General features: G+C 56.2%; 3 protein-coding genes across 12 annotated transcripts in view; 1 reads left to right on the top strand and 2 right to left on the bottom strand.

Moving 5' to 3' along the window:
* The first annotated feature begins 968 nt into the window (after positions 1–968).
* On the top strand, positions 969–7,676 carry GPAT4 (glycerol-3-phosphate acyltransferase 4). The gene is made up of 12 exons (XM_066337360.1): positions 969–1,133; positions 3,674–3,743; positions 4,069–4,366; positions 4,450–4,524; positions 4,966–5,055; positions 5,170–5,263; positions 5,406–5,521; positions 5,751–5,806; positions 6,135–6,220; positions 6,438–6,566; positions 6,644–6,723; positions 7,295–7,676. Exons 1-12 carry the CDS (start codon positions 969–971, stop codon positions 7,401–7,403), a joined length of 1,368 nt encoding a protein of 455 aa, XP_066193457.1. The 3' UTR covers positions 7,404–7,676.
* A 3,709-nt stretch (positions 7,677–11,385) lies between these two features.
* Positions 11,386–13,857, bottom strand: NKX6-3 (NK6 homeobox 3). The gene is made up of 3 exons (XM_066337373.1): positions 13,078–13,857; positions 11,892–12,061; positions 11,386–11,817 (listed from the first exon to the last, which is right to left on the bottom strand). The coding sequence occupies exons 1-3, from the start codon at positions 13,457–13,459 to the stop codon at positions 11,587–11,589; spliced, it is 783 nt and encodes a 260-aa protein (XP_066193470.1). The 5' UTR covers positions 13,460–13,857; the 3' UTR covers positions 11,386–11,586.
* A 443-nt stretch (positions 13,858–14,300) lies between these two features.
* Positions 14,301–24,305, bottom strand: part of ANK1 (ankyrin 1) — a 36,544-nt gene continuing 26,539 nt past the window's right edge. For 6 of the 10 annotated variants that reach the window (XM_066337341.1, XM_066337342.1, XM_066337340.1 and 3 more), the window contains 8 exons: positions 23,837–23,968; positions 23,484–23,630; positions 21,284–21,836; positions 20,325–20,583; positions 19,045–19,128; positions 18,626–18,793; positions 18,199–18,320; positions 14,301–16,529 (listed from right to left, as the gene is read on the bottom strand). In XM_066337341.1, coding sequence (XP_066193438.1) covers positions 18,222–18,320; positions 18,626–18,793; positions 19,045–19,128; positions 20,325–20,583; positions 21,284–21,836; positions 23,484–23,630; positions 23,837–23,968 — 1,442 coding nt within the window. In that variant the 3' untranslated portion in view covers positions 14,301–16,529; positions 18,199–18,221. Of the gene's footprint in view, positions 16,530–18,198; positions 18,321–18,625; positions 18,794–19,044; positions 19,129–19,291; positions 19,533–20,324; positions 20,584–21,283; positions 21,837–23,483; positions 23,631–23,836; positions 23,969–24,305 lie in introns of those variants that run through there. The other 4 variants (XM_066337345.1, XM_066337346.1, XM_066337350.1 and 1 more) reach the window with 4 other exon arrangements.

Genomic DNA, 24,305 nt, shown 5'->3' with positions numbered 1-24,305 from the left:
GGTATAAAAATACAGGATGAATGGCAGCAGAAGGTGATTACCAAGTCTGTGACAGTGACAGGCAGTAGCTAGAGTATCAGTCTCAGTCTTGCTGTGTCTCGGGAGCTGCTCTGAATGGTGTGACCTCAGCCCAAGTACTGCCTTCCAGGTTCCTGAGCCCACTGTCTCTGGCCTCCTGCCACGCTCTCTGCGTTGACATCTCTCCATCTGCTGACTTCAGTGTGCTCCCCTCAACTGCTGCTGGTGGCAATGTGAGTGCCACATCTGCCAAGAAGCCAACTCGCTGTTTGAAAGCTTTCCAGGGACAGAAACTTCATTCGTGTCTGTGATGACCCTTCAGCATGAGTGGATGCCAGGGGCCTCCAGAATTAAACTTGTTCCAGGCGTCATGCAAGGACCCGTGCTGGTGGGCATGTCCTCGTGGGGAGAACAATAATAGCTCCACATACGGTAGGCTCCTTTGAGTGCCAACTCCCTCGATCTCCTCCAATGCAGGCTCAGGGATGGACTCCACCTTGTCCCTCTGAAGAGACTCTGCATGCTCTCAGTAGCCAGGAGGGGATTCTGCTGCCGGATTCTCCACAAGCTGCCCCACCACAGGACTTGCTCAGTGGCAGGCTGGGAGGGGATCCATTCCCGCAGTCGTGTTGCTGCTGTGCCCACCACCTGCCCATGGACAAACCAGTGTGTGTGCACCGTCTGCTCTGAGCTCTTCAGCCTGCACCCTCTGAACTCACCTGAGCTCCTGGCAGACTGCTGGCTTGTTTTCCCAAGTGCTTTCCCTGATTTTGGCTCATGCCCTCTCTCAGAGCCCCGAAAGGATGTGAACTTTGGAATGGGGTCCCTGAGCACGCTGGAGACTCTGTGCATGTGTGAGACTGTTGCTGAGTAACAGGAGGACTGGTTCATTGCTGCGAGCCACCCTTCTGTCTGGCTGCAGGGCACCAGCCTTGCCTGGGCCCTTCACCATGTTCCTCCTGCTCCCCTTTGACAGCCTAGTGGTTAATCTTTTGGGGATTTCCATTACCGTTCTCTTCACTCTGCTTCTGGTTTTCATCATCGTGCCAGCAATTTTTGGAGTCTCCTTTGGCATCCGCAAGGTTTACATGAAAACTTTATTAAAGATTTTTCAGGTAAGTCACGTTTTCAGAATGTTCTCTGTGTGTTTGCAGAAGTTTATCGAAGCATGGTCATGACAGGAAGAGAGGTTTTCACCTTAGGAGAGCGTTGTGGGTGACTGGAGTGGAAGTTGGGCTGTGGATGTTGTCCTACTGCCAGGCCAGTTGACCTCTTTGGCTCATCTCAGCCAAATGCAGTTTACGAGATTTCTGTTTGTGGGCTGTTTTCTCCCTGTAATTAATCTAATAAGTCGTCATGTAAAGCAATAGTCTAACAAGCCTTGGCAGGAGTACAGAGGATCTGAGGGGTAGCTTGGAGGGATTCGTGTCCCAGGCAAGGCAGAGTGCTGCTACAGCTGGATGTCAGGTGTGATGGGGAGGGGCCAGGCTGCAGCCAGCAGATTGCTCCTCCAGGACACATTTGGACGAAGCAAAAGCAGAGGTAAGGCAGGACTTTGTGCTGCAAGCCCTGAGTGGCCAGAACCCGGAGCTCTCACCATGCTTCTGTCCTGGATTGTCACCTGCTGAGCCGTGTCTGGACCTGCCACCTTGGAGGACAACCAGCAGCCCTCGCCGACCCTCTTGGCACACAGAGGTCAAGTGGAATTTTCCAGCTTGTTGTCATGCTGTTCCCTTGCCTGCCTTTGGTGGACTAATTTTATGGGCTGTCTCTGAGCCAACACCTCTTGAAGCCCAGTTCCTGACCAGACCAGATTTTTTTATCTACTAAGAGTAGTAGATAAAGCCTATACCACCCTACCCTGGCAGCCCAGGTGAAAGGTTTGCTAGGGAGTTTTTAGGCTCTTAAATATGGAATTTATGCTGCTAAAGGATGTGTGGTATAGATACTGCTGTTTGAACGGGACTGATTGTCCCCAGAGTGTCCCTGTACTGGCTGGCTTGGGAGGACAGCCCTGGAGCTCACAGTGTTCAGCTCTTTAAACTCTCAAGTCCTCCCAAAAACCTGGGATATAAATTGGAAGACCCTGGGCTTTGTGAAGGGTTTCATTAACACCAATATCCAAAGACCTGACTACAAATTTACTGACTAAACTGGGCAGAAAAAAGGGTTCTAAATTAACTTTTCACAGTGTTTTCAGGTTTTTTTTCCCTTCCTTCAATTCAGGAACATTTACTCTCAACACCTATATTGGTGTTTGAAACTATTTTTGGGGGCTAGGAAGTCGATTTTGGCTTTAATTAAAGAATGTTAGTGGTGGGCTAGAGGAGCACTCATGCACAACTGGTCACTGATTTGGTGGAAAATTCACTCGTTAAGTTTGACCATTCAGCATTGTATTTTGGAGGGCTATTACTTACTCAAAATATTTTCCCAGCACTCGAGGCTAATGTTGGGAACCCAGAGGGGTACACATGGGAGTGTGGCTGAGTCTGGAAGCTTATGGGACACAGCCCAAGCTGCAAGGCCTGGCTGGCAGCAGCACACCGGTTTTGGTGGGGAGAGAGGGCACCTGCCTGGTGCCTCTCAGGTGGGAGGCTGGGTTTGCTGCCACTGCAGTCAGGATGGAGATATGCTGAGCTTGCAAGCAGTGCCTTCTCCCTAGGCTGCTTAGCTCCTGCGAGGTCAGAGCTCCTCTCCTGACTTCTGAGATAGCAATATCTAGGCAATCTTCTGCAATCCTGGAGTTCTAGCTGCTGGCAGAGGCAGCTGCAAGGTGAGTGGGACACTCTTATGTGCATTCAGCATTCCCTCATTGCTGCCTCCTGATCTGCTGCTGGTATTGGGTGAGGTCAGGATGCCAGAGTCCCCAGCAACTTTCCCTCTTCACAGATAAGCGTGTTGTACACAAGTTCTCCTCCTTCAGAAGTTGGTCCTTCCAGACCTATATGAATTTCAGGCTGTGAAGGTTATTTGGAGGGCAGGCAGGAAAACTGCACAGAAATACAGCCTGCAGTTTGTGCTGGTGCCCTTGAAAATTAGCTGAGAGAACAAGTAGTCCTGGCACAGGATTTGGCAACCAGCTGTCTGAGGGTGCTTGCTGCTGCTGTTTTGGGCAGATTGCTGAGCTGAGCAGCAGCAGCAGCAGCCATTAGCTGAATCAGAGGGGCAAGGATCCCATCCCATCATCAGCCTGATGTTTTCATCAGCAGCAACCTGAAAACACAGTCTCCAGTTCTTGGAATTTAGAAGGAACAAGGGTTGAAAAGTAGCACTGGTGCCCTGACCAGCCTCCTACACTGTGGTGCAGACACCCCAGCAGGATGCACAGCTCAGCCAGAAGCTGTGCAGTGGCAACCACGTGCAAGGTGCAGCAGAGCTGAGAGGTCATGGAGAGCTGCAGAAAATCTTGCTGTGCTGTATCACCACTGAGCACTGCTCTTCCCTCTGGCACTCCCTGTTCCCAGGCCAGTCTCTGCTTCCACCTCAGTTCAGTTGGGTTCATCACTCACTCTTTCAGTTCTGTATGGAAGCCTCCTGCTTCAGCCCCATCTTCTCCCCTGAACGATAGTCCTTCCTGAAAGTCAGCTCTAAAATGGGCAGCAGTGTGGAGCTATAGGCTTTGCAAATCTTGGTTGTCTTGTCTGTCTTGCAGTGGGCAACACTAAGGATAGAGCGTGGTGCCAAGGAGAAGAACCATCCGTTATACAAGCCCTATGTCAATGGTGAGATCCTGCCCTGCATGGGGACATGGGGTACAAAATTCTTTTGGGAAGGTGGGGTAAATGTGGTGTCTCTGAGCAGCTGAGGTCTGCTGGGAAGTCTTTTCCATGTAGGGGGGAGTTCTAGAGCACTGTTTCACGAGGAAGGGCAGGGAAGCACCCCAAGAGTGCTTAATTTTTAGATAGTGGGGCAGAGTGGTCTGTGCCTGTCTGGACTGGAGAAATAAAGGAGACCCTGAGAAGGGTGGGTGAGGAAGGACCTTGGCTTTTGTCTGTCTTTGAGCGGGCAAGTTACACTTTGCCCAGAGCTGCTTATGGTGTGCTGCAGGTATCATTGCAAAGGACCCAACGTCACTGGAGGAGGAGATCAAGGAGATCCGCCGGAGTGGCAGTGGCAAAGCCCTGGACACCCCTGAGTTTGAGCTCTCAGATATCTTCTATTTCTGCCGCAAAGGCATCGAGACCATCATGGATGATGAAGTGACCAAGAGGTTCTCAGCTGAAGAGCTGGAGTCCTGGAACCTGCTCAGCAGAACCAACTACAACTTCCAGTACATCAGCCTGCGCCTCACTGTGCTCTGGGGACTCGGTGTGCTCATCCGCTATTGCTTCCTTCTGCCCCTCAGGTGAGTGCTGGTGCAGGTTCCTGCCTGCCAAGAAGGTGCTGATGGCCTGCTTTTGCTAGCATGTAGTTTCCCTCTTTCTGCAGGATAGCCCTGGCGTTTACTGGCATCAGCTTGTTGGTGACTGGTACCACAGTGGTGGGATATTTGCCAAATGGAAGGTGAGTTCATCTTGGAGGGAAGAGCAGATGGGGAGCACCCCATGCGGTTTGAGACTTGATAATCCTGAAATTTCCCTGCAAAGCTTTCTGTCCTACCACCTGCAAACACAGCAGGTGGTCCTGGCAGTTGTGGTCTTTCAGGAAGGGACACCCTGTAGTTTACAGCAAAGGGCCTAGATGTGAGCAGTAAGCCGGGGGCAGAGCACTCAGCCCTGGCCTCTAAAAGGAGTAATAACAGAAAAGAGCAAAGGCCAGAATTTTATTCTCATGAGTTCAAAATCACTGATCATAAGCTGACGGCAAAGCTCAGTACACACTGTTTCTGTAGCAGAGATGTGAAGGCTTGGCTGGATTTCACTAGCCTGGGGCAACTTGGCTGAGTGGCCCTGTTACAGGGGATAGTGAGGACTGGGGAGTGATGGTCTCTGTCCTGGGCTGCAGGTGTAAGGACTTCCTGAGCAAACACGTGCACCTGATGTGTTACCGGATCTGCGTGCGCGCCCTCACAGCCATCATCACCTACCACGACCGGTAAGGCCTGGCTGCTCCACGCTGCCCCTGCCCAGGACGTGCTCCATGCTGGGCATTCTGCAGGTCTCCTGCTGCTTTCCTCTTTCTTCACCTCTACCTTTGTTTTGTGTCTAGAGAAAACAGGCCCCGGAATGGAGGCATCTGTGTGGCTAATCACACCTCCCCCATTGATGTGATCATCCTGGCCAGTGATGGCTACTATGCCATGGTAAGGGACCGGGTCCTTTTCCTCTTACCCCTTCCAGGGGAGGAGTAGGAAGATGAACCTCAGTTTGGCTGTGAAACTGGGCACTGCCTTGACTTTCATGTGTGCCCACATCTTGTAACTTGTGTCTTCTTGCCCTGTTCAGGTGGGTCAGATCCATGGAGGGCTCATGGGTGTGATACAGAGAGCCATGGTGAAAGCTTGTCCCCACGTCTGGTTCGAACGTTCTGAGGTCAAAGATCGTCACCTCGTTGCCAGAAGGTGTGACAATCGCTGGTTGCAGGGGTGGGTCTGAAGCTTGGGGGAGGTAGAGGGCTGCTCATCTCCCTTGGATGAGGATACTGCATGGCCTCATAAGTGCTGGGAGATGGTGCCCCTGTTGTTGGCACCCTGATAGTCCCTGGTGACTGCAGGTTAAGGCCTGCTGCTGTGTAGATTGCTACTGAGAGCGTCTGTCCCTTCTGCTAATTTTTGACACTCTTCTGTTTAGGCTTACAGAACATGTCCAGGACAAAAGCAAACTGCCCATTCTTATTTTTCCAGAAGGTGAGTGCAACAAGGCCAGAGAAGCAGCAGGTGGAGAAGGTACCTTGAGATAGCACCACATCTCTGTTCCTTTCGTTCTTACACAGTCATGGGCTTGACACTCTCCACTGAGACAAAAGGGACATTGTGTCTTTAGAGCTGAGTGAGCCCAGAATGCAGGAGTCACACGTGATGTCCCAGTGACCCATTCTGTGCACACAGAGAACAGGGCTTGGACTGAGAGTTAGAGGAGAGTTGCTGGGTTCCTGTGGCCCTGCCCTTAAACATGTAGCTTAGACTTCTGGACTGATTTGCAGAGGAAAATTAAGATTGTGCTTGCCTCTTACAGGAACATGCATCAACAACACATCTGTGATGATGTTCAAAAAGGGGAGCTTTGAAATTGGAGCCACAGTTTACCCTGTAGCCATCAAGGTATGACAAGGCAACATTCTTGGGGCACAAGTCTGTCTGTCCCTCTGTATCTCTGTCTTGGCAGACCAGTCCAGCCTGGTCTGAGGGCACAGGAAAGCTGAGGTCACTCCTTAGTGCTCTGGGAGAGCTGACCTGTAGCTCGGTTTGGGGTGGAAGTTGGAGCCCCAGAGAGGGTGCTGCCACTGCCTGACTTCCATGAACTCTTCTGCCTTTGTAGTATGACCCACAGTTTGGAGATGCCTTTTGGAACAGCAGCAAATACGGCATGGTGACCTACCTCCTCAGGATGATGACCAGCTGGGCCATCGTCTGCAGTGTCTGGTATTTGCCCCCAATGACCAGGCAGGTACGGTGAACCCAGCCCATCTGATCATTTTCCTAGTTGGCCCTTTGCTCTTGCTGAACAGTGTTATTTTGCCACAGCCTGAAGAGGACGCAGTGCAGTTTGCCAATCGAGTGAAGTCAGCCATTGCCAGGCAGGGGGGCCTTGTGGATCTGCTCTGGTGAGTCCAAGCAGGCTTTTCTCTTCCTAGTGCCAGAATATCTTGTTCTGGTCCTGGCATCTGCTCATGGGCTGCAGAGCTCCATTTGTTTCTTGCTTAGGGTAGAGCAGGCCTCTGAAGGAATGTTCTTCTGTAGTAGGGACCAAAGTGTTTGCTTCTTCGATATGCTGGGCATCAGGGCTTCATTCTGTGCTTGTAGCTTGCATTGGGGTGCCTTGGGTTTGACTTGTTTCTACTCAGCAAGGTGTGTTGAGCTTGGGAACTTGCTTTCCCAGTCATTGAGGTCTCAGAGCCCAGGAGGCAGGCAGGCAGTCTTCTGTAGGGGTACTAGAGTAGCTCATGTTTCTGGCAGAATTGCTATTTTGAGCACAGTGCAGGGCCATGGGGGCAGCTCCTGGCAGAACCAGGTAAGAAAGTGATGCCCTTTGGGGACGGCTGGTCTGCAGTGTGCCCTGGCAGCATGTGGTACAGGGGCAGCTGTCAGCACTCCCTGGAATTCTGACTTACCCTGAACAGTCCCAGACAAAGATGGGGCCTGCCTGCAGCCTCTCTGACATGACTCTCTCCCCAGGGATGGAGGGCTGAAAAGGGAGAAGGTGAAAGACGCCTTCAAAGAAGAGCAACAGAAACTCTACAGCAAAATGATTGTAGGCAGCCATGAGGACCGGAGCCGCTCCTGAGTCTGCTGCCTCCAGCACTGCTCCTGGGGCTGGCCAGAGCCCCCTGCCTCCAGCACCAGCCAGGGCTTGTCTGGAGCAACTCTGAATCTTTGGACTTGGGCTACTCCAGCGCTGCTTGGACTCGCTCTTTCATCCTCCGGCTGTTGTTTCCCGGAGGCACTATTGCTGCCTGGAGTCTTTAGGCCTTTGGCAGCTGATGGCAAAGATGCCTTCTTGTTACTGTTACAGTGAAGCCCCTTGCGGGGGCAGTATTAAATGAAACTCTTACCGTGTCATATGCTTCCATCTGATGTGTCCAGCCCCAGGGAAGGACTGGTGTGATGTGCATGTGTGTCAGTCACAAGTCTCTCGCAGCACAATAGCTGGTGAGCTGTGCTGAAATGGGCTGCCTTGACCACCAAGGGGATCCTCATGAGCCTGTGCCCCTCGTGTGCGAGGTATAAACCCCTTAGGAGCAGAATGTGGCCCCTCAGGCCATTTCCAGATCCACTTCCAGGAGAAATCTTTTTCTTTTGCCACCTTCCTGTCAGCTTGACCCAGACTGTTGCTTCTGCAGTGTCTGAGTAACAGCCTCTTTGCTGCTCCTGATGCAGTAAGGATCATACTCCTTGGAAACCTCCCTCTGCCCACGGGGGCTGTGGGGTGCCAGGTGTCACTGGAGTGGCAGGTGGGGCTCCTGAGGAACCTGTACATCCTATGATGGAGCCTGGGGTGTGTAGGAGAGGCCAAGACTTTCTGGCTAGGGCAGCAAACCCCTTTTCAAATATCTTCTGAGGGAAACGGGTGGCATCTGACTTCGTTGTGCACACACAGGGATAGTATCAACTTGTTTCAAGAAAACTGAAATCTGGTGCTGGAAGTGGTGCCTCTTTCTGCTCTGCAAGTCAATTATTCAGTAAAACAGCTTGCATTTGGGCATTTGTCCCATGTACTTTCCCACTTTCCTTACATTCCTATGAACCTCAGCACTTACACTGGGTTCTCTGCTCTTACAAGCAAGAGCTGATTCCACTGCTACCTGCTAGAGCTTGCTTGCATTTTCTAGAGTTCTGGAGAAGGCAATTACCTAAGTGCCTCCTTTGTACCTCAAGTGTTTGTTGGGGAGGGCATCTGCTTTGTCAGGTGAGGACAGCTGTTCTGTGTAAGTGGCTTTAAATATGAATTTTCCTGCACTTTTTTTTTATTTGCCTGATGGAACTTTGCTGCTCTGGCTGCAAGCTCAGGGGCCATTGGGATGAAGACCCCTGCACCACGCAGGGTCTGGTGAGCCCTGGAGGGAGCCATGGGTTGCTGAGGCAGTGCCATTCTCGCTGGCTGCTGTGGATGGCCCTTTCCCACGTGCCCAGCTACGGACACAACTGCTGGGGACATGGACATTGCTGCCTGCCCATCACTGGGTCTCCAGGCTCTCCTTCACTTCTCCCAGTTCAGCAGCTGCTTCTGAGCCCTATTAAGGGCTGTGCCCCCAGGGTTGTCCTCTCTGGGGGTGGGACCCACATTCCCTTCAGGCACTGCTGAAGGCCACAGGCCTCCCCACCCTCTTGCCACGTCCTCAGACGCTTGGACCCAGCAGCAGGTGTCCACAAGTCTCCTGCCTGCAGCTGGCTTCCCTGTCCCTGACGCCGTGGTGATGTGCAGAACCTTCCTCAGCTTTGTGGGAAGTCCAGCCACTGTGCTTGGGGACCATCCCCAGCAGCGTTCAGGATGCTCCACAGCAGGCAAGGAGCTGGCTGGACAGGTTAGGAGGCACGCATCCATCTTTCCTTGCCTCTCCCACCCCATGCCCCCAGTCAATACGTCTCTCTCCGATGAGAAAGTTAATAAATTTAGCTCTAGATTAAAAGTATCGATCATTTCATTTGTAAGCGATAAATAACCGGGGGGGGAGCACTGGGCGGCCCATGGGGTAGGGGCTGCTGGCTCGGGCTGCAGCAGCCGTGCACCCCACTGGGGCCAGGAGCCCTCATATGCATTCTGCCCGGATGCTGGCATTGATTTGCTATTAGTCTCCACGCACCACCCAGTAGCACATCATTCCCGGAGCTGCTATTAATGGCCTTTTGATAAATAATCACTTGTAAGTCAATAAATTTTTATTAAACAGCGTGGCGCTTTGATTTATGAAAATCCGACGGGGTTTGTCTGGGAGAAAAGGGATGCAGAATTGAAGCGAAGCTGCTATCCATCTGCCTGCCAGGCTGGCCTGCCTGTGCTCACACCCCCGGCACAGCTGGCTCCCAGCTCTGCCCATACAGCCTGAGGCTGCCTGGCACCAGGCACGGGGTGGGCAGAGTTAGTGCTCACTGCTGACTAATCCTGTCGAGACCCTGATGGGGCACCACTCTGTTGCAGCATCGAGTGGCCAGTGGGAAAGCAGGAGCCACAGTGAGCAGTGTAGGGAGGAGAGGGGATCAGTCCTGGCTACCAGGCTGGGGCCCTGCATGGATCACCACTGCTTGGGGTCCTGTCTCAATGTGGGGAGGCACAGGGCAGCCAGGCTGCAGCAGCCATTTGTCACTCTCTCTGGCTACAGCAGGCCCTTTGCCACCTGCTTTATTTGTCTCCCAGCCCTGACGTGGCATCAGACAGGTGTTAAACTACTTAATCACTTTAAAATTGTTTTAATTTTCTGTTTTGTATTGATCTCCACAGCACCAATTAATCAGCTCACTGGACCAGGCAGTTAGTACATTAAAAATTGTCAGCCAAGCTGGGCAGCTTAGAAAATGTTAAAAAAATATCCCACCAGCAGCCCCTCACTTCTCCCACCATGTGGAAGCTGCTCCCGCTGGGCTCTGGCTCTGTCCACAGACACTGATGTGTCTCTTCCAGCCCTGCCACCAGCCCCATGCCTCCATGGGACCTGCCATCCCACGCCCTTGCAAAGGGTCCCTTAGCTCCATCCTGGCCCAGCACCTGTCCTATGGAGGCAGTGGAGGGGCTGCAGGGCTGAGGGGGGACCATTATAATTCCCACTCTCACTGCAGGGGCTGGACAGGGACCTATGTGGGGACAGTAGTCCCCTAAGTGCTGGAAAAGTGGCACTGAGCAGCCAGGTCTTGCAAAGTGCTCATAGCCCAGTGAGAGACTGGAGAGGGCTTTAAGCCAAGTGTGGGCCTTGGCAGGTTGTACAGTGATGATCTGCAGCCCCACTGCAAGGTCTCAGTGGTTCAGGAGCTTCCCAGGCGTGGACTCGGGCACCAGCCCATTGCAGGTGCTGCCTGCAGCTGCAGGGAGAGGCACCCCTTCCACCAGCCCCATTCCTGCCCCCTTCCGTGCCTGTGCCATGCTGCTAATCAGTGCTGATAGGCCGGCAGCACCGTATCTGCTATCGATTTCCTTCCAAGACACAGCCCATGTGTTTGCTCACACCTGGCTGGCACTTAGTTGGCTCTTGGCTGAACACTTGCCAAGCTTGCCTGGCCTTCAGTGTGTGCCAGCTGGGGCTCCTTTGGCATCCTCAGGTAAGGACAGGTGGCCCTGTGCAGCACCTACAGCCAGCATGCCACTGGTGAGCCACGGGGGAGCCAGAACAGGGGGTGTGCAGACCCATGTGCACACACACATCCGTATGTGGAGCTCCCACTGCACAGGGGTGCAGCACAGAGCAGGGGGGAACCCAACAGGTTGGCAGGCAAACACACTGGGGCTATTGATGCCACATCAATCCTGCAGCCCCGACAGGTGAATGGGCTCTCACTCACGCTGTTAAGATAAATGATATTTATTTGCTGCTAAGAGCTTCCAATAAGAGGCCCCAGTGTGTGACTTTTGAACCAGCAGCTCTTGCTGCTGGTACACACCCAAACCAGAGAAAACCCTGGGAAAATCTCCAGGCCACTTCCTGGCCCACACACAGGAGCACAGCACGGACCCTTCCCCTGCTTGGCATTCAGACCCTGCCCCATATATCCTATCCCCAACCATTCTCTGGCCCATCCTCATAAGGCCACCCTCAACCACATGCCCACAAAACAAGTGCTGGGACTTGACTGGGACCTTTATTTCATCAATGCCGGTAACACGGCTGCACCTGACGCTACCACGAGTGCTGCTCCCAGCCCTGCAAGCCACGCTCCCCGTCCGGCTGTCAGCCACCTCATCCCAACAGCCAGGCGCCTGCTGGTGACGGGAGTCACCCCCAGCAGGATTCAGGTGGCTGGCCCAGAGGGGCAGGCTGTGCTCAGCCGCTGTGCGTGCCCAAGCCCAGCATTGAGAAGGCCGCACGGTGCTTCCTCAGCAGCAGCCGGATCTTCTCGTCATCTGAGTCTGGGTCCAGGGGCTTGTTGTACTCATCATCCTCGGTCTCAGAGGCCGCCCGCTCTCCGCCAGAGCCCCCCGCCCGCTGCGAGGATGAGGAGGGCTCCAGGGCACTCTTCTTCCTCCATTTGGTCCGTCGGTTCTGGAACCAGACCTGTCGCCCCGTGGGCCCAGCTCAGTTATCAGCCAACACGCTGCGCACCCCATGCCACACAGGGATCAACTCACCTTCACCTGAGACTCGGTCATACCAAGAGAATAGGCCAGCCGTGCTCTTTCTGGACCCGCCAGGTACTTGGTCTGCTCAAAAGTCTTCTCCAGAGCAAAGATCTGGTGTCCCGTGAAGGTTGGGCGCGTGTGCTTCTTCTTGTGGATGCTGTCAGCCAAATGAGCAGGGGCTACAGGAGAGGAAGAGAGAAGTGGGTGAGCTCCTGGCAGCCCATGACTCTGGACAGCTCTCCCCTTGTCCACACACACCAGCCCTCAGTGAGCAGAGAGTCTCTCCACACCTGCTACCCTCCAAACGAAAACTGTATTCCTGCTTCAGGGCTTCAGCCCCATCCCAGGAGGGCTGAGCTGCCCAGTGTGCAGGTTCCACAGAGTTAGGCTAGGCACCTCCTCATCAAGGACACTGCTAAGTGGTTGTGGTGAGAGTGTAAGGGTCGCTATCACCAGTGCTTGACCCCAGAACCATGCAGCACGGGGAGCACTGTGCCCCCATGCCCCACACCTTGCAGGATGCATGACAGAAGACAGGCAGAGCTGGTCATTGGCTCGTAGCTGTGCCAGGAGCCGATGGCCAAACTGTCTAACTCATCTGCTCCAAAATCATCACCTGCAAAGGGGTGAAGGGGACCAGAGCTGCAGGTTCTGAGCAGCTGCACCCAGCCCCCGGGGGCTTCCCACGGAACAGTGGATGCACACATCCCCCCTACCCTCTGGGACAGCAGCAACATGCTCTGCGATTCCCCTGACAGCTCTCCAGCAGGAAGGCAGTGCTGCCAGGCTCCGGGGCTGCCCATCCTGCCCGTCTGCCTAAACTAAGCCAGGCACTGACCCACGGTGAGGCTGTCTGAGAGACTGAGATCTTGTGAGTCAGAGGACTCTGCCTGTCCTTGCCAGCTGTGGCTACCTTGGGGCAAACACTATAGTATCTATCATTAGAGCTACTCCTGCCCTTGAGCCAAAAGTTCTGTCACAGTTTGAGGTCCAGCAGCTCTGCCACTGGCGTCTTTCCCACTGTCCCGGGTCAGCCTGCCGGCCCACCAGCTGCGCCTCGTGCAGGGCAATGGAGAAGACACAACCTGCCCCATGCCCTTGCCCTAGCGCCGATGGCTCAACGCTCCGCAAGGTGCCCGACACCTGCGGCACCCAACCACCCGCAACCGAGGCGCTCCGAGCCCACGGTACTTACGGCCGCCGCACTGCCGGCCGCCCCGCCACTCCGGGGCCGCCTCCGCCCAGCAGCTCCGGCCCCGCGGCAGGTACTCGCCCCCGGCCTTGGGGAGGGCTCCCACCTGGGGCCCGTAATACACGCCCGGGGAGCTCAGTCCGTTAAATCCGCCCGCGTGGGGGTAGCCAGGCAGGAGACTGCTGTTCGCTGTCGCCGCTGGCCGGCCCAGGATGTCGGAGATGCCGTGGGGAGTGCCAGCAGCCAGCTGGGCACCCAGTCCGGGGGGTCCCAGCTTGTAGAAGGAGCTCTGCACTGAGTACTGGCAAACAGGCGCCTTGGCCTCGGGGAAGGGGCCCAGCGAGGGGCCGTTGAGCAGAAAGGTGCCTGGCAGGTTGGCATCCATAGCTCTAGCACCGAGGCGGCCCTCAGAGCCCGGAACCCCGGAGGTGCGACGGCTGGCCCATTACCGACGGCCTGGGGGCTGCAGAGCCCCAGAGTCCCCTGGCCGGCACTGCGATCCGGCGGGGGCCGGGGCCGCGGGCAGCCCGGGAAGCGCCCGGTGACCTCGCAGCGCCTCCGGCCCCGGACCCTCAACTTGGGCTTGGGCAGCGCCAACATTTCTCGGATAAAGACGAGGTTCATTAGAATAACGCGCACCCATTGGCCGGGGCGCTGCGCGCCGCGCTCCTATTGGCTGGGCCTCGGCGGCCGCGGACGCCATTGGCTGCGCCTCAGCGGCAGCGCGCAATTGGCCCGGCCCAGACAAATTGCGCTTTGAACACCGGCGGCGGCGGGAGGGACGGGACAACGGGACAACGGGACAACGGGACAACGGGACAACGGGACAACGGGACAACGGGACAACGGGACAACGGGACAACGGGACAACAGGACAGGACAGACACGACACGAGGATGGGTCAGGATGGGATGTGATGGAAGGGACGGGACGGGATACAGGGCCGGAGCGCGGTGCGGACGCTGGACAGCGCCGGTGCTCTCGGCGGGGCCTCAGTAGCGCCGCTGTCCCCGGGATTGTCCCCGCAGCGGTGGCGGTACCGGTGGCACCGGCGGCACGGACGCTTCCCCTCTCGCCCACGCCGGGGGAGGCCCCCGCAGCCCGTCGAGGGTGCGCCCGTTCCTGCTCCCTTCGACTCCCCCAGGAATGGCAGAGCAGAAGAAGATGCCGCCCCCGCCCCAAGGTCTCCATTATCCCCACCTTAGGAAAAGCAGACACGAGACGCCGTGTTGATTTATTTATTAATTCATAGTCTGATAGCTGGTGTACAGGGAAATGATCTATACATCAGGGCCTAAGACAGGGAGATCCAAAAGGCTTGTTTCCATAACAATTAAAAAAAGAAAATAAAAGTAATTTTTAAAACTTCTAAAAAGCTTCTAGTGTGCAGACTGCAGCATTCTCTAGGCTCAATGTTGGGTGCAGCCTCCCCCTACCAGCCCTACAAGCAATCTGAGCGCGAAGCAATGTCACTGCAGGTGCCTGGCACGGTTGCAGCACAGCACATTCCCTATGGCATACACAAGGCCAAAGCACTGGACCCACACACAACTCTAGGGTGATGCTACGGAGTCAGCTGTTGCAGTGGGTCTAGGGAGGTTATTGTACGCAGCAAGGGTGATGGATGGAGAGTCTGTGCCTATATGGCTCAACTTTGGGGTGGGGAGGGGACTGCTTTGCTCTCCAAGGCTAAGCTGGGTCAGTCACTTCTCTGCAGCGAGGCTTTTCGGCCACGAAGCAGCCAGGGGCTCTCCCAGCAGATGTGCAGCCACTGAAAGGCAGGGCTGCCCTGCCAAGGCCACCATCACATGGCCTGAAGCTGGAGGTGCACTTGTTCTGCACCTGGCCACACAGAACAAACTCGGACACTGCAAAGCAGGTCCGTGGCCACTTCCAGGAGAAAGAGCAGGGGGTCCCCGCATCACTGTGCTACAAAGGCCAGGTCCCCACATCAGTTAGGTAAGGGACAGCGTCAGGGACCTGGGACCAAGCGTCACCACCTCCACCCTGCGCTCCTGGGGTCAAGTATTACAACAGGTTCAATCTACTGCCTGACCCTGAGCTGCCTGGGCAGCTCTGCCCAGCGCTGCTCTCCTGCTCGAGCAGCTGGCCTGAGGCTGCCCCAGGGCTCAGGCTGCTGCCACAGCAGATTCCACCTGGAGAGAATGCAGCCACCAGGGCAGCAGCCCCCATGTCTCTGGGATTGGTCCCGGGAGGGTCAGCATCCAGGGCTATAACCCCACTTGCAGGGAGGCCAGGGTCCCTGCAAAGCCCTTGCCTGGGGCGCCTATTGCACGGCTGTTGGCTATTGCTAGCTCATCCTGGCTCATCTCCTGAGCAGATATTGTGCTGAGTAGAGCTAGGCACAACCCCATGTGTGGCACAAGCAACCCCTGCTCTCTCTCACTGCACGTCCTCCCTGGGCCTCAAGCACCTCAATGCAGGCCTACAGCTTCAACCCAGCTGGAGCCAACACAAACTGGGGCTGCACCATGGGACTGCACCTTTAGCCCCTCCTCTTCAGGCCAGGAAAGGGCCAGGCTCAGGCAGAGGGGCACAAGACAGAGGCGGGCTTCTGCCCTCCCACTCCTATAACCTTCCTGCTCCATTCACCAGAGCTGCTCACATATTCCAAAGGCTTTGCCCATCCTGCAGCCTGAAGAGGTATTCGAGAGCAGAGCTGTTAGTGCTTTGTACATACTGCTAGAGTGTCCCTAGGGGTTTGCATAGTATTTATTGGTTCATATACACAAGGCTGATTGCTGTACAGTTTACACTTTCAACATAAGCAACGAGCTCAGTGCTCAGCCCAGAGCTCTGCCCTGGTGGGAGACTTTGCATGTGCTGGGGAGAGGAAGGGTAGCCCTGCACCAATCCCTCTGCCCAGGGCAGCTGTGCTCCCTGCAGCCTCCCCTTGCACCCTCTGGCCACTGCTGCCCTCCCCAAAACCCAACACTCACAACACTTGAGAAGCAAGTCCAGCAGAGGCAGCACAGGCATTTGCAGGGGGGCCAAGCACCTCTCCTTCCGTGGTGTGCAGCACCATGCTGTCCCAGCTTTCCTCTTGCAGCTGGAGCACAGACGTGGGGATGCATCTACACACACAACGACACGGAGGTGGAATCTCTTTCCCTCTCGTTTTCTTCTACTCCAGCTCTTGCCTCCCAAAGGAGCTGAGAGCATGCTCCTGGTGTGTGGTGCTGTCTCTGGGCTCCTGGCAGCAGCAGGACAGGGATGGAGGCCCCTCGTCAGTTTTAAGTACTGTAGCTCATGCGTCTTGCAGTCAGTCAGTCATGCGGATAGGACGGTAAGTATGTCTCATACAGAAGTCATGCCATTAGCCTATAGAAACATGTACAGCCAGCCCTGCTCCCCTCCACTCTCTGCTCTCCTCTCTTCTCAGGTATGTGTCAGAACGTGTGTGAAATTCAGTGGTTAGGTGTTGAGGTGTGATCCTGGAGAGATACAGAGAGACACTGTGTTATGGGGTTACCAGGTATTCATGGTGCACATCCAGGATAAATGTTGGGGGCAGCCAGGTACATGGCTGGGAAAGTCCCTTCTGTACACCGTGCCTGTCCCACATGCACCCATGCTGCCAAGCAACCATAAGACAAGTTTTGGGGGGTGTCAGTGACACAGTGACAGAGCACACTAAGTGTCAGGCCTGGAATTAGGAGCAATGACATCAATGATACTGACAGTGCTGCCCCATCTGCAGAGAGCAGCAAGCAGCAGCTGAGTTGCACCAAATGCAGCGTGGCTCTGGGAAAGAGCTGCTCTAGGTTCTGGGATGGAGGAGGCCAGCCTTGAGCCCCTCACCTCAGCTAGGTGACTGCACCCCACTCTCCCAGCAATAAGGAAGACCTTCCCCAGTGCACACCCTGTGTCACTTTCAAACCATGGAGAACTGCAAAAGCAAAGCAACAGGAGCAGTGCCCCAAAAAGAAGCAGAGCCAGGGACTGTCTGGGGAGTGGAGCAGGCAGAGGGAGACAAAGTCTGCATCAACATGAACAAGCATAAGCCTCTTGACTCACACACCCACAGAGAGCCCACTAACAGAGTGGAGAGAGAAGAGAGAGGAAGGACAGAGCGAGTCATGCATGTACAGCAGAGGCTAGAGGACCAACTGCTCCTGCTCATCAGCCTCCTACTGGGAGGCTGTGCCAGGCAGCTGGGGAGCACACATGCAACACCTTCTCCAAGTGCTGCACTGCCAGACCAGCAGTGACTGTGCAGAGAAAAATGATGCAGCTAGGCTCAAGTGTGCTGTGCCAAGCACCCTGCTTTTAATCCAGTCTAGTCTCACTCTACAGGGAAGGCAGGAGCATCAGGGAATGCACAGAATTAAGGGGTCATTCTGAGCTCATGGAGATCAGTGGAAGAAACATATTGGGTCAAAGATGGGTGCCCTGTTGTCAGCCCCTACAAGTGTCACACTCCTGCACCTGCCACTCCTGCATCCCTGCTGCTCCAACATTCCCCAGCAGCACCCTGCCAAGGCCTGCCCCTATCCTGGCTTCAGCAGACCTCAATGCTTTCCTCTACATGGCTGGCAGATGCAGCAGCTGCATCTCCCAGAACAGTGCTGTGAGCAGAGGCCATAGCCCCACAGAACTGGGACACCATCTGACCCACACCTCTGCCAGTGCCCAGCTGTCCCCTTGGGAAGAGGAACACTTAAGGCACCAGCTCAGAGGGCTGGTCTCATCTGCCACAAGGCTGCACAGTTAGTGCTCATGCAGGAAGGGAGTAGTTCTGCTAAGACCCCATGCAAAAACTCTGTGACCTTGTCACTGGGGACCATCACCCCAAGTACCCAGGATGCTGCAGTAGCAGCCTTTGGCACTGTGGCTGCAGTGAGGTGCTGCACACAGAGCTGGCTGCAGCACTGCTGCAGACCAGGGCACCCTGTACCCACAGCACCCAGGAACAGCTTATCAGCAGGGGCACACTGCTGCCCACCCTCAGTCTTTTGCTGCAGCACAACAAACCCTCTCTGCAGGCCAAGAGCTGGGCACAGCCCCACCACACTTTCCCCAGGAGAATATGCATGACCAGCAGCTCAGTGCAGGCAGCAGTATGGAGAGCCAGGACAGAAGGAAGAGCGAAGGTAGGGTTACCTCAAAAGAGGCCATTTGAGGGGTCACTGCTTCCCCCTTTTCAGGCTGGCTCGTTTCACTATCTGAGCCCCCATCCTGCCCCCAGAGACCTCTGGTTTCGGGACACGCACTCGCACCTCCTCCTGAGGAAGCCGCAGAGGCAGGAAGCAGGACATCACCCAGGTGAACAGACAGACAGAGAGAAGAGGACAGGAGAGGGAAACGTAGAGTCAGTTGGCAGGCAGAAAACACTTCAAGCAAAGAAGACTGGTGCAGTGGGCAAGATTTGCCCCTGGAAGTCTTAGAGGGGAAGCAGGAGAGGAGTGCAGGGCAGAAGGAAGGACAGAGGGTGACACTGTCCCAGAGCCTGAGAGTCCTGCAGGAGTCCTGAGGGTCCTGGGGGCTGGCTCAGGCAGGCTGCAAGGCAGGGCTGTAAACCACACCGTACCTTGGCGCCCAGACCATCCCGGTGCAAGATAGAGTATTTCATGAAGTGCTCATCCTCAGCTTCCAGATCTTGGGACTCCTGTAGGGAACCCTCCAGAATCAGCTCCTCCTGTTCCTGCCTGTCACCCATGTCACCAGGGCCCAGCTGACGCACCACTTTGCGGATAATCTGCGGAGACGGACAGAGCTGGGTGTCACAGCTAGCCCCTGGGCACCACGACTCCCTCCTCACCCAGTCCGCTCCTAAACTGCAGGTGGTGTGCAGCCTCTGTCTGCCGCATGAGCTGGACAAGTGCCGTGGCTGTACCGAAGACAGCGGGACGAGACTGCCCCACGCGAGCCCCGGGCTGCAGGGGTGGAGGGGAGAACAGAAAGGCTTCGGCACGCCTTTGCCCATTTATCTTGCCGCTGATCACTCACCTTCTTAGTGATGATATTGCCTTGATCATCTGTGAACTGCTCCTCAGTCACCTGCTCTCCAGGGAGATGAAGCGCTTCATTCCCCTGCAGGAACAGGAGGGAGATCAGGGTGAGGGCGGCGAGGGGGGTTGTTTTGCAGGTGGAACAGCACACCTGACACGCAGCTCGCAGCCTTCATCTCCCACCCTGCCCTGTCCCTTCGCTGCCGTCCTCTCCGTCCGCCCCGGGGCTGGTCTCAGCTCGTTACCTTCAGGAGGACGCGGCGGCGGACGACTCTGGCGGAGAGAGCCTCCTCGTCATCCGCCAGCCCCTGGCTCTCCCCGAGCTCCTTGTCCAGCTCCCGATGGGCGTGTTTGAGCAGGAAGCGGACAGAGCCCCTGACGATGTGCATGACGTTCTGGCAGCTGACCAGGAAAAAGGCCAGAAGCACCAGAGCGATCAGCAGCTGGGCGAGGAAAGCCCACATGGTGCCGCGGCTCGGAGGCCGGTCACGGCTCAGCCATGGGACCCTGCAGCCTGCCCACGGCCGTGCGGGAGCTGCTGGAAGCTCGGCTGTGACCGCAGCCCCGCTGCCTGGGGGCGGTGAGAAGGCAGCGGGCAGGTGGGGTGTCCTTGGCCCCGATAGCTTCGCTCCCGGTCATGTGGCCAGGGCTGCCCCGGCCAGCAGAAAGCGCGACAGCTCTGTCCCTCTTCTCTGTCAGTCTGCCCAACAGCCCGTCCTCCTGACTGCGGCGGGAGGGGAGCGTACAGTCCTCTGGCACAGGACAAGTGAAGCCCTTGGGCAAAAGCCAGGGCTTTGGGGTGTCACTGGAATCACGCGTGAGTCAGAAAACGCACCTGGCAGAACTAAACAGCCACGTCCGAGCGTGGCCGTGCTGCCGGGAGAGCTGTGCGTGCCCTGCCTGGGGAAAGATGCTTGCCCTCCTCGCCTTGTACCTGCTGCCTCTGTGTGACTGTGGCATCAAGCCCACCACCCAGCCTGGCCCCTAGTGCAACGCTATTTCTGGCTCCAGCATGCTGTTGGGCTGGCAGTCAGGGCAGATACTCAATAAGGAACAACTCGGAGAGAGTGCCTGGGTTATAAATGGAGAGCAAGAGCTTAGGTATCAAGCACAGCAGGCTATTCTGGTCTGAGAGGCACTCCAAGGGGCAGGAAGTATGTCAGAAGAGTTGAGGAGCTAGCACCTGGTCTGCCTGACTGGCCTTGCAGCAGGCTCCAGAAAAGGCTGTCCATAGGGTCACCACTTCTGCAGGGCTGAGTCCCCTGCTCCTACCCTCACCTGCCCAAAGAAGCGGCTGTCGGCCTCCTCCTGCCAGCCACCTGTGGGGTGCTGAGGCTTCCAGTCGCTGTCTTCTGCAGAGCTGATCCGTATCAGCTCCGTGGCTGGCATCAGGACCTGCTCTTGCTCCTGGCCCTGTGCCCCGGAGGCTGTAGTGTGCGTTGGGAGCAGCCTTCGGGTGACTCCCTCCTGCCAGGAGCCCGCTGTCAGGTCCTGTAGGCAGGAGATAAAGGAGCCTTCTGCATTCCAGTCCCTCAGCCTGGGCACCAGAGAGGGACAGGGATAGGGAGAGAGAGACAGAGAGAGAGAGGCAGTCAGCTTTGCGTGGAGTGCTGCCCCCTGAGCGCCAGCCGAGCTCCGGCAGGCACACCAGTGCAGCCTGCACCCCACCGGCGCTGGCTCCGCTCCCCAGCTCACGGCGCTGCTGGGCGCCTGGCAGAAGCAGCACAAAGTACACGGATGCACAAAAGGCACAGGCCACCTCTATGCCATACTCCCTGCCCGTCCCACAGCCCCAGGGCTTGGCTGCCAGGAGCTGAGGCAAGAGCATGCTGTGCTCTCATGGTCTAGTGTGGTCTAGCTCTAATGTGGTCTAATGCTGTGGAGCGTTTCTGGGTGCTGCCAGGGACCTCATGGGTCCAGCGCCACTGGGAATGTGGGAGGAGGCAGCCCGGGTAAGGATTAGCTTTGGTAAGTACAACCTACATGCAGGGCCTGGCTGCCTGGGGTTCCTTCCAGGTGCTCTGCAAGGAGCTCTCCAGAGCACTGCCCGAAAGGTGTGAGGCACTTGGCCCAACCATTGTTCTATGTACTGCAGATGCCTGGGCTCCAGAGCTGGAGACCAGCAGGGAAGCAAGCAAAGCAAGGAGATTATTGCAGCTGGCCCAGCACAGGGCAGTAGCTGGCAAAGCAGTTATGCTCCCCTACCACGGTCACCCTGGTGCCCCAGGCTGCAGTACCTGTCTGCACTCTTCTCCACAGCATGGCTAAAGGTAGGTGATGTCATGATCCTGGTTTGCACTTTCTGCTGAACTGAAACAAAAGAGACTTCACTCTCCGGGTCCTGCTCCCCAGTCCCTGGTTGATGATCACCAGATGGCATCTTCCCCTCTGGCCTGTGCCCCTCCTCCTGCTCTAGAAGGTCAATCAGGCCATTCATGGCATCTGAGTCCACTGTGTCATCCTCAACCAGGTCCATAGAGCCCATGTGGTCTGGGCCATGAGCATCTGCTAGAAGTTGCCCTGGGAACCGGCCTTCGCTTGTGGCATCCGAGTCCTCAGCCTTGCTGCACTCCAGAGAGGAGTCCTCAGCAGTCACCAGCGAGGGGGTGAGCCCCGAGGACCACACCTGCATGTCGGACATCTCCATCAGGGCATCCTGCTCAGTGGCAGCCATGGGGATAGCATCCATGATGGCCACCTCATTCCAGTACTGGTCGGCACGCAGCGGGGATGGCAGTGTGTAATGCAGGGAGGCAGGGGACAGCAGCTCGTCCTGCAGTGAAGCGTAACCTATATGGGCAGATAGAGGCATCATGTCCAGCAGCCATCTCACGCACGCACAAGCACAGTAGGGATAAAGGGAAACAGCTTCTGGGAGGATGACTGCCCCAAGGACAGCAGTGCTCATGCCACAGCCCCCTGTGGCCAGGCTGAGCAGGGCTGTGCTCACAGCAGCGGCTGCTTTCACATAGTCCCTGCAAATGCTGCCATGCCTCCCTTCAAGTCCTGGGGCTGGTTTGGGCAGGTCCTGGGGCTGCCTCCTCTCTGTGAGGAGGACTGGCCTGGCATTCACACAGTGGTCCATCCACACTGCAGGACACAGTGCCCTCTTTGCTACCCCGCTGCATCAGACCCCTGGTCCCTGCCCACAGCCCCCGTCCAGCATCAGCTGGCTAGCAGCTGGAGTTCAAGTAGCCAAGTCTGGCAGGCAGCAACTCTCAAAGCCAAACACTCTCCACAGCACAGAGGAGCAGGTTGGAAGTACCATGAGCAGAGAAGGATGGCCCCAGAACGTGCCATGCAACCCCAAGGCCCTGCAGAAGACAGCCAGGGCCTTACAACCCTGTTGTGTCTCTGGGGCTACAAGCAATAGTTATGTCTCATTGCCCAGGGCCATATGCACAGCTCAGGCACATCTATATGAACTACAACCAAGCCAGGCACGCCCACCCATGCAGGTGGCTTTGCTCTGCCTTTTTTAGCTTTGAGCCATTTTTTCATCCCTGGAGATCAGGAGTGAACCTGTTCTGCTCCCCTGGCAGCCAGGGAATGCCTGCCACAGCCAAGGCACAGGGTAGAGCTGGGACCCTTGGCACAGAACGTGCACCTCACCCATGGGCACCCAGGTGCGTGGACAGGGGCATGCAGTGCAGAGGGCAGGAGCATGGGACTGTGCAGGAGGGGAAGGCCTGGGATGGCTGCCTGCAAGCATGACAGCAGTAAAAAGGCTAGTCCCTGATGACATGCAGTCACTGGAGCAGGATGCAGCTCCCAGAGGGCTTAGCTGAGGTGGAGACAGTGGAGACAGGCAGTGGAAGATGAGAGAAGGAGAGGCCAGGATGAGCTCAGAGGAGAAAGGTGAAAAGAAGTGACCCACAGGAGTGCCCGCACCTGGCAGCACTAGGTGGCATGTTTGAGAAAACAGAACAAGGGGAGAGACAGAGAGGGAGAGAGCGATGAGCCAGCGCTGCAGGGGCAGAGCCACAGTGCAGGGCTGTAGCAGCACAAAGCCCTGCCCCTGTCTGGTGTACTGGCTCCCCAGCAGCAAAATGCCACAGCTGACTCTGGCTGTTTCCCCACATCCAGGCACACTCTGCCTGGGACCCAGCCCAGGCACACCACCACACCTGTACAGCCAGGTCTCAGTGAGCTCCCTGGCCACTGATCAGCTTGCAGAGCCAGAGGCACCTCTCACTGGCACATTGGGATAAGGAACACACGTCAATCCCACCTGGAGAGTTTCTGAGAAAGCAGTATGGCAGAGCCAAGCTTTCTGCAGCATAAGCCCCAGTGAAGAGGCCACATCTGCCAGCAATGCCTCGTCCCCACTCACTTCTCAGTGGGTGCAACCTGGTCAGGCAAGACACCAGCCCCAATCTCTGCAGAGACTGTGCCCCCAGGGCCCTCTTGCATTCGCTGCCAGAAGCTGGGGCTCACCATTCATCTGGGATGGTGAGAGGGAGTAGTCTCTGTCTGAGTAGCGCCAGCTTCCCTTCAGGCTGCGGCTCTGCCGGCCAGAGCCCTCCAGCATGTTGACAATCTCACTGCGGTCGATGTTCCTCAGTGCCGTGTACAGGTTCTCAACTGCAGGGGGAAGATGGTGTCAGCAAACTAGTCACCTGGGGACACACAGCCGTGCCCCAGACAACACCCTCTAGGTGGGCAGGGGAGGCAGATATGCATGAACCACCACTGTAAAACCAGCCAGAGGTCCTTGAAGATGCACACACTGTTCTGCATAGCCAGCCCTGCCACCTCTGGGCCTGTAAAAGGGCACCAGAACTACTCACTCTTGACATTCTTGCCCTCGCGGCTGGCCCAGAGGTTGAGTAAGGCTATGCTCTGCTCCAGAAGGGAGTTGGGGTTCTCCACACGTATCCTGTTGATGTCATCCACCCCAAACTGCAACTCACGTGCCAGCTCTGGGGAAAACACCGTGTTAGTATCACACCTTCTGGCTAGGGACTTTATGAAGGGCTCAGCCAGGACCAGTGCAGAGACCCTCTGTTACATACAACTGAACACAGCAGAACATACAGGAGCTGGGATGGGGCAGGGGTTGAAACCCCCCTGCTCAGACTGGCTGTTACTAGCACAATAGGGTCTTATGCTAAGAAGTGTGTGCTCTGCCATAGGATGTGTGGCTGCAATGAACAGCAGCAATATGCACAACTCATAACAAAGCCCTAGCCTGGGACCCGTGCATGTGAATATGTGCACAGCCATGGGAAGGTCCATAGGTTCACTTCAGTGCCTTGG

Source organism: Sylvia atricapilla, chromosome 28 (assembly GCF_009819655.1).
Source record: "Sylvia atricapilla isolate bSylAtr1 chromosome 28, bSylAtr1.pri, whole genome shotgun sequence".
Classification (NCBI taxonomy): Eukaryota; Metazoa; Chordata; class Aves; order Passeriformes; family Sylviidae; genus Sylvia; species Sylvia atricapilla.
Note: the sequence above shows the minus strand (reverse complement) of the source record. Positions and strands in the feature narration are given on the sequence as shown.

Coding starts and splice junctions, on each gene's coding strand:
- GPAT4 (XM_066337360.1), top strand. CDS start 969: ATGTTCCTCCTGCTCCCCTTTGACAGCCTAGTGGTTAATCTTTTGGGG. Junction 3,744..4,068: donor ATACAAGCCCTATGTCAATG/GTGAGATCCTGC, acceptor GGTGTGCTGCAG/GTATCATTGCAAAGGACCCA. Junction 5,522..5,750: donor CGTCACCTCGTTGCCAGAAG/GTGTGACAATCG, acceptor TCTTCTGTTTAG/GCTTACAGAACATGTCCAGG.
- NKX6-3 (XM_066337373.1), bottom strand. CDS start 13,459: ATGGATGCCAACCTGCCAGGCACCTTTCTGCTCAACGGCCCCTCGCTG. Junction 12,062..13,077: donor CGGCCGGCAGTGCGGCGGCC/GTAAGTACCGTG, acceptor CCTCTCCTGTAG/CCCCTGCTCATTTGGCTGAC. Junction 11,818..11,891: donor TGACCGAGTCTCAGGTGAAG/GTGAGTTGATCC, acceptor ACGGGGCGACAG/GTCTGGTTCCAGAACCGACG.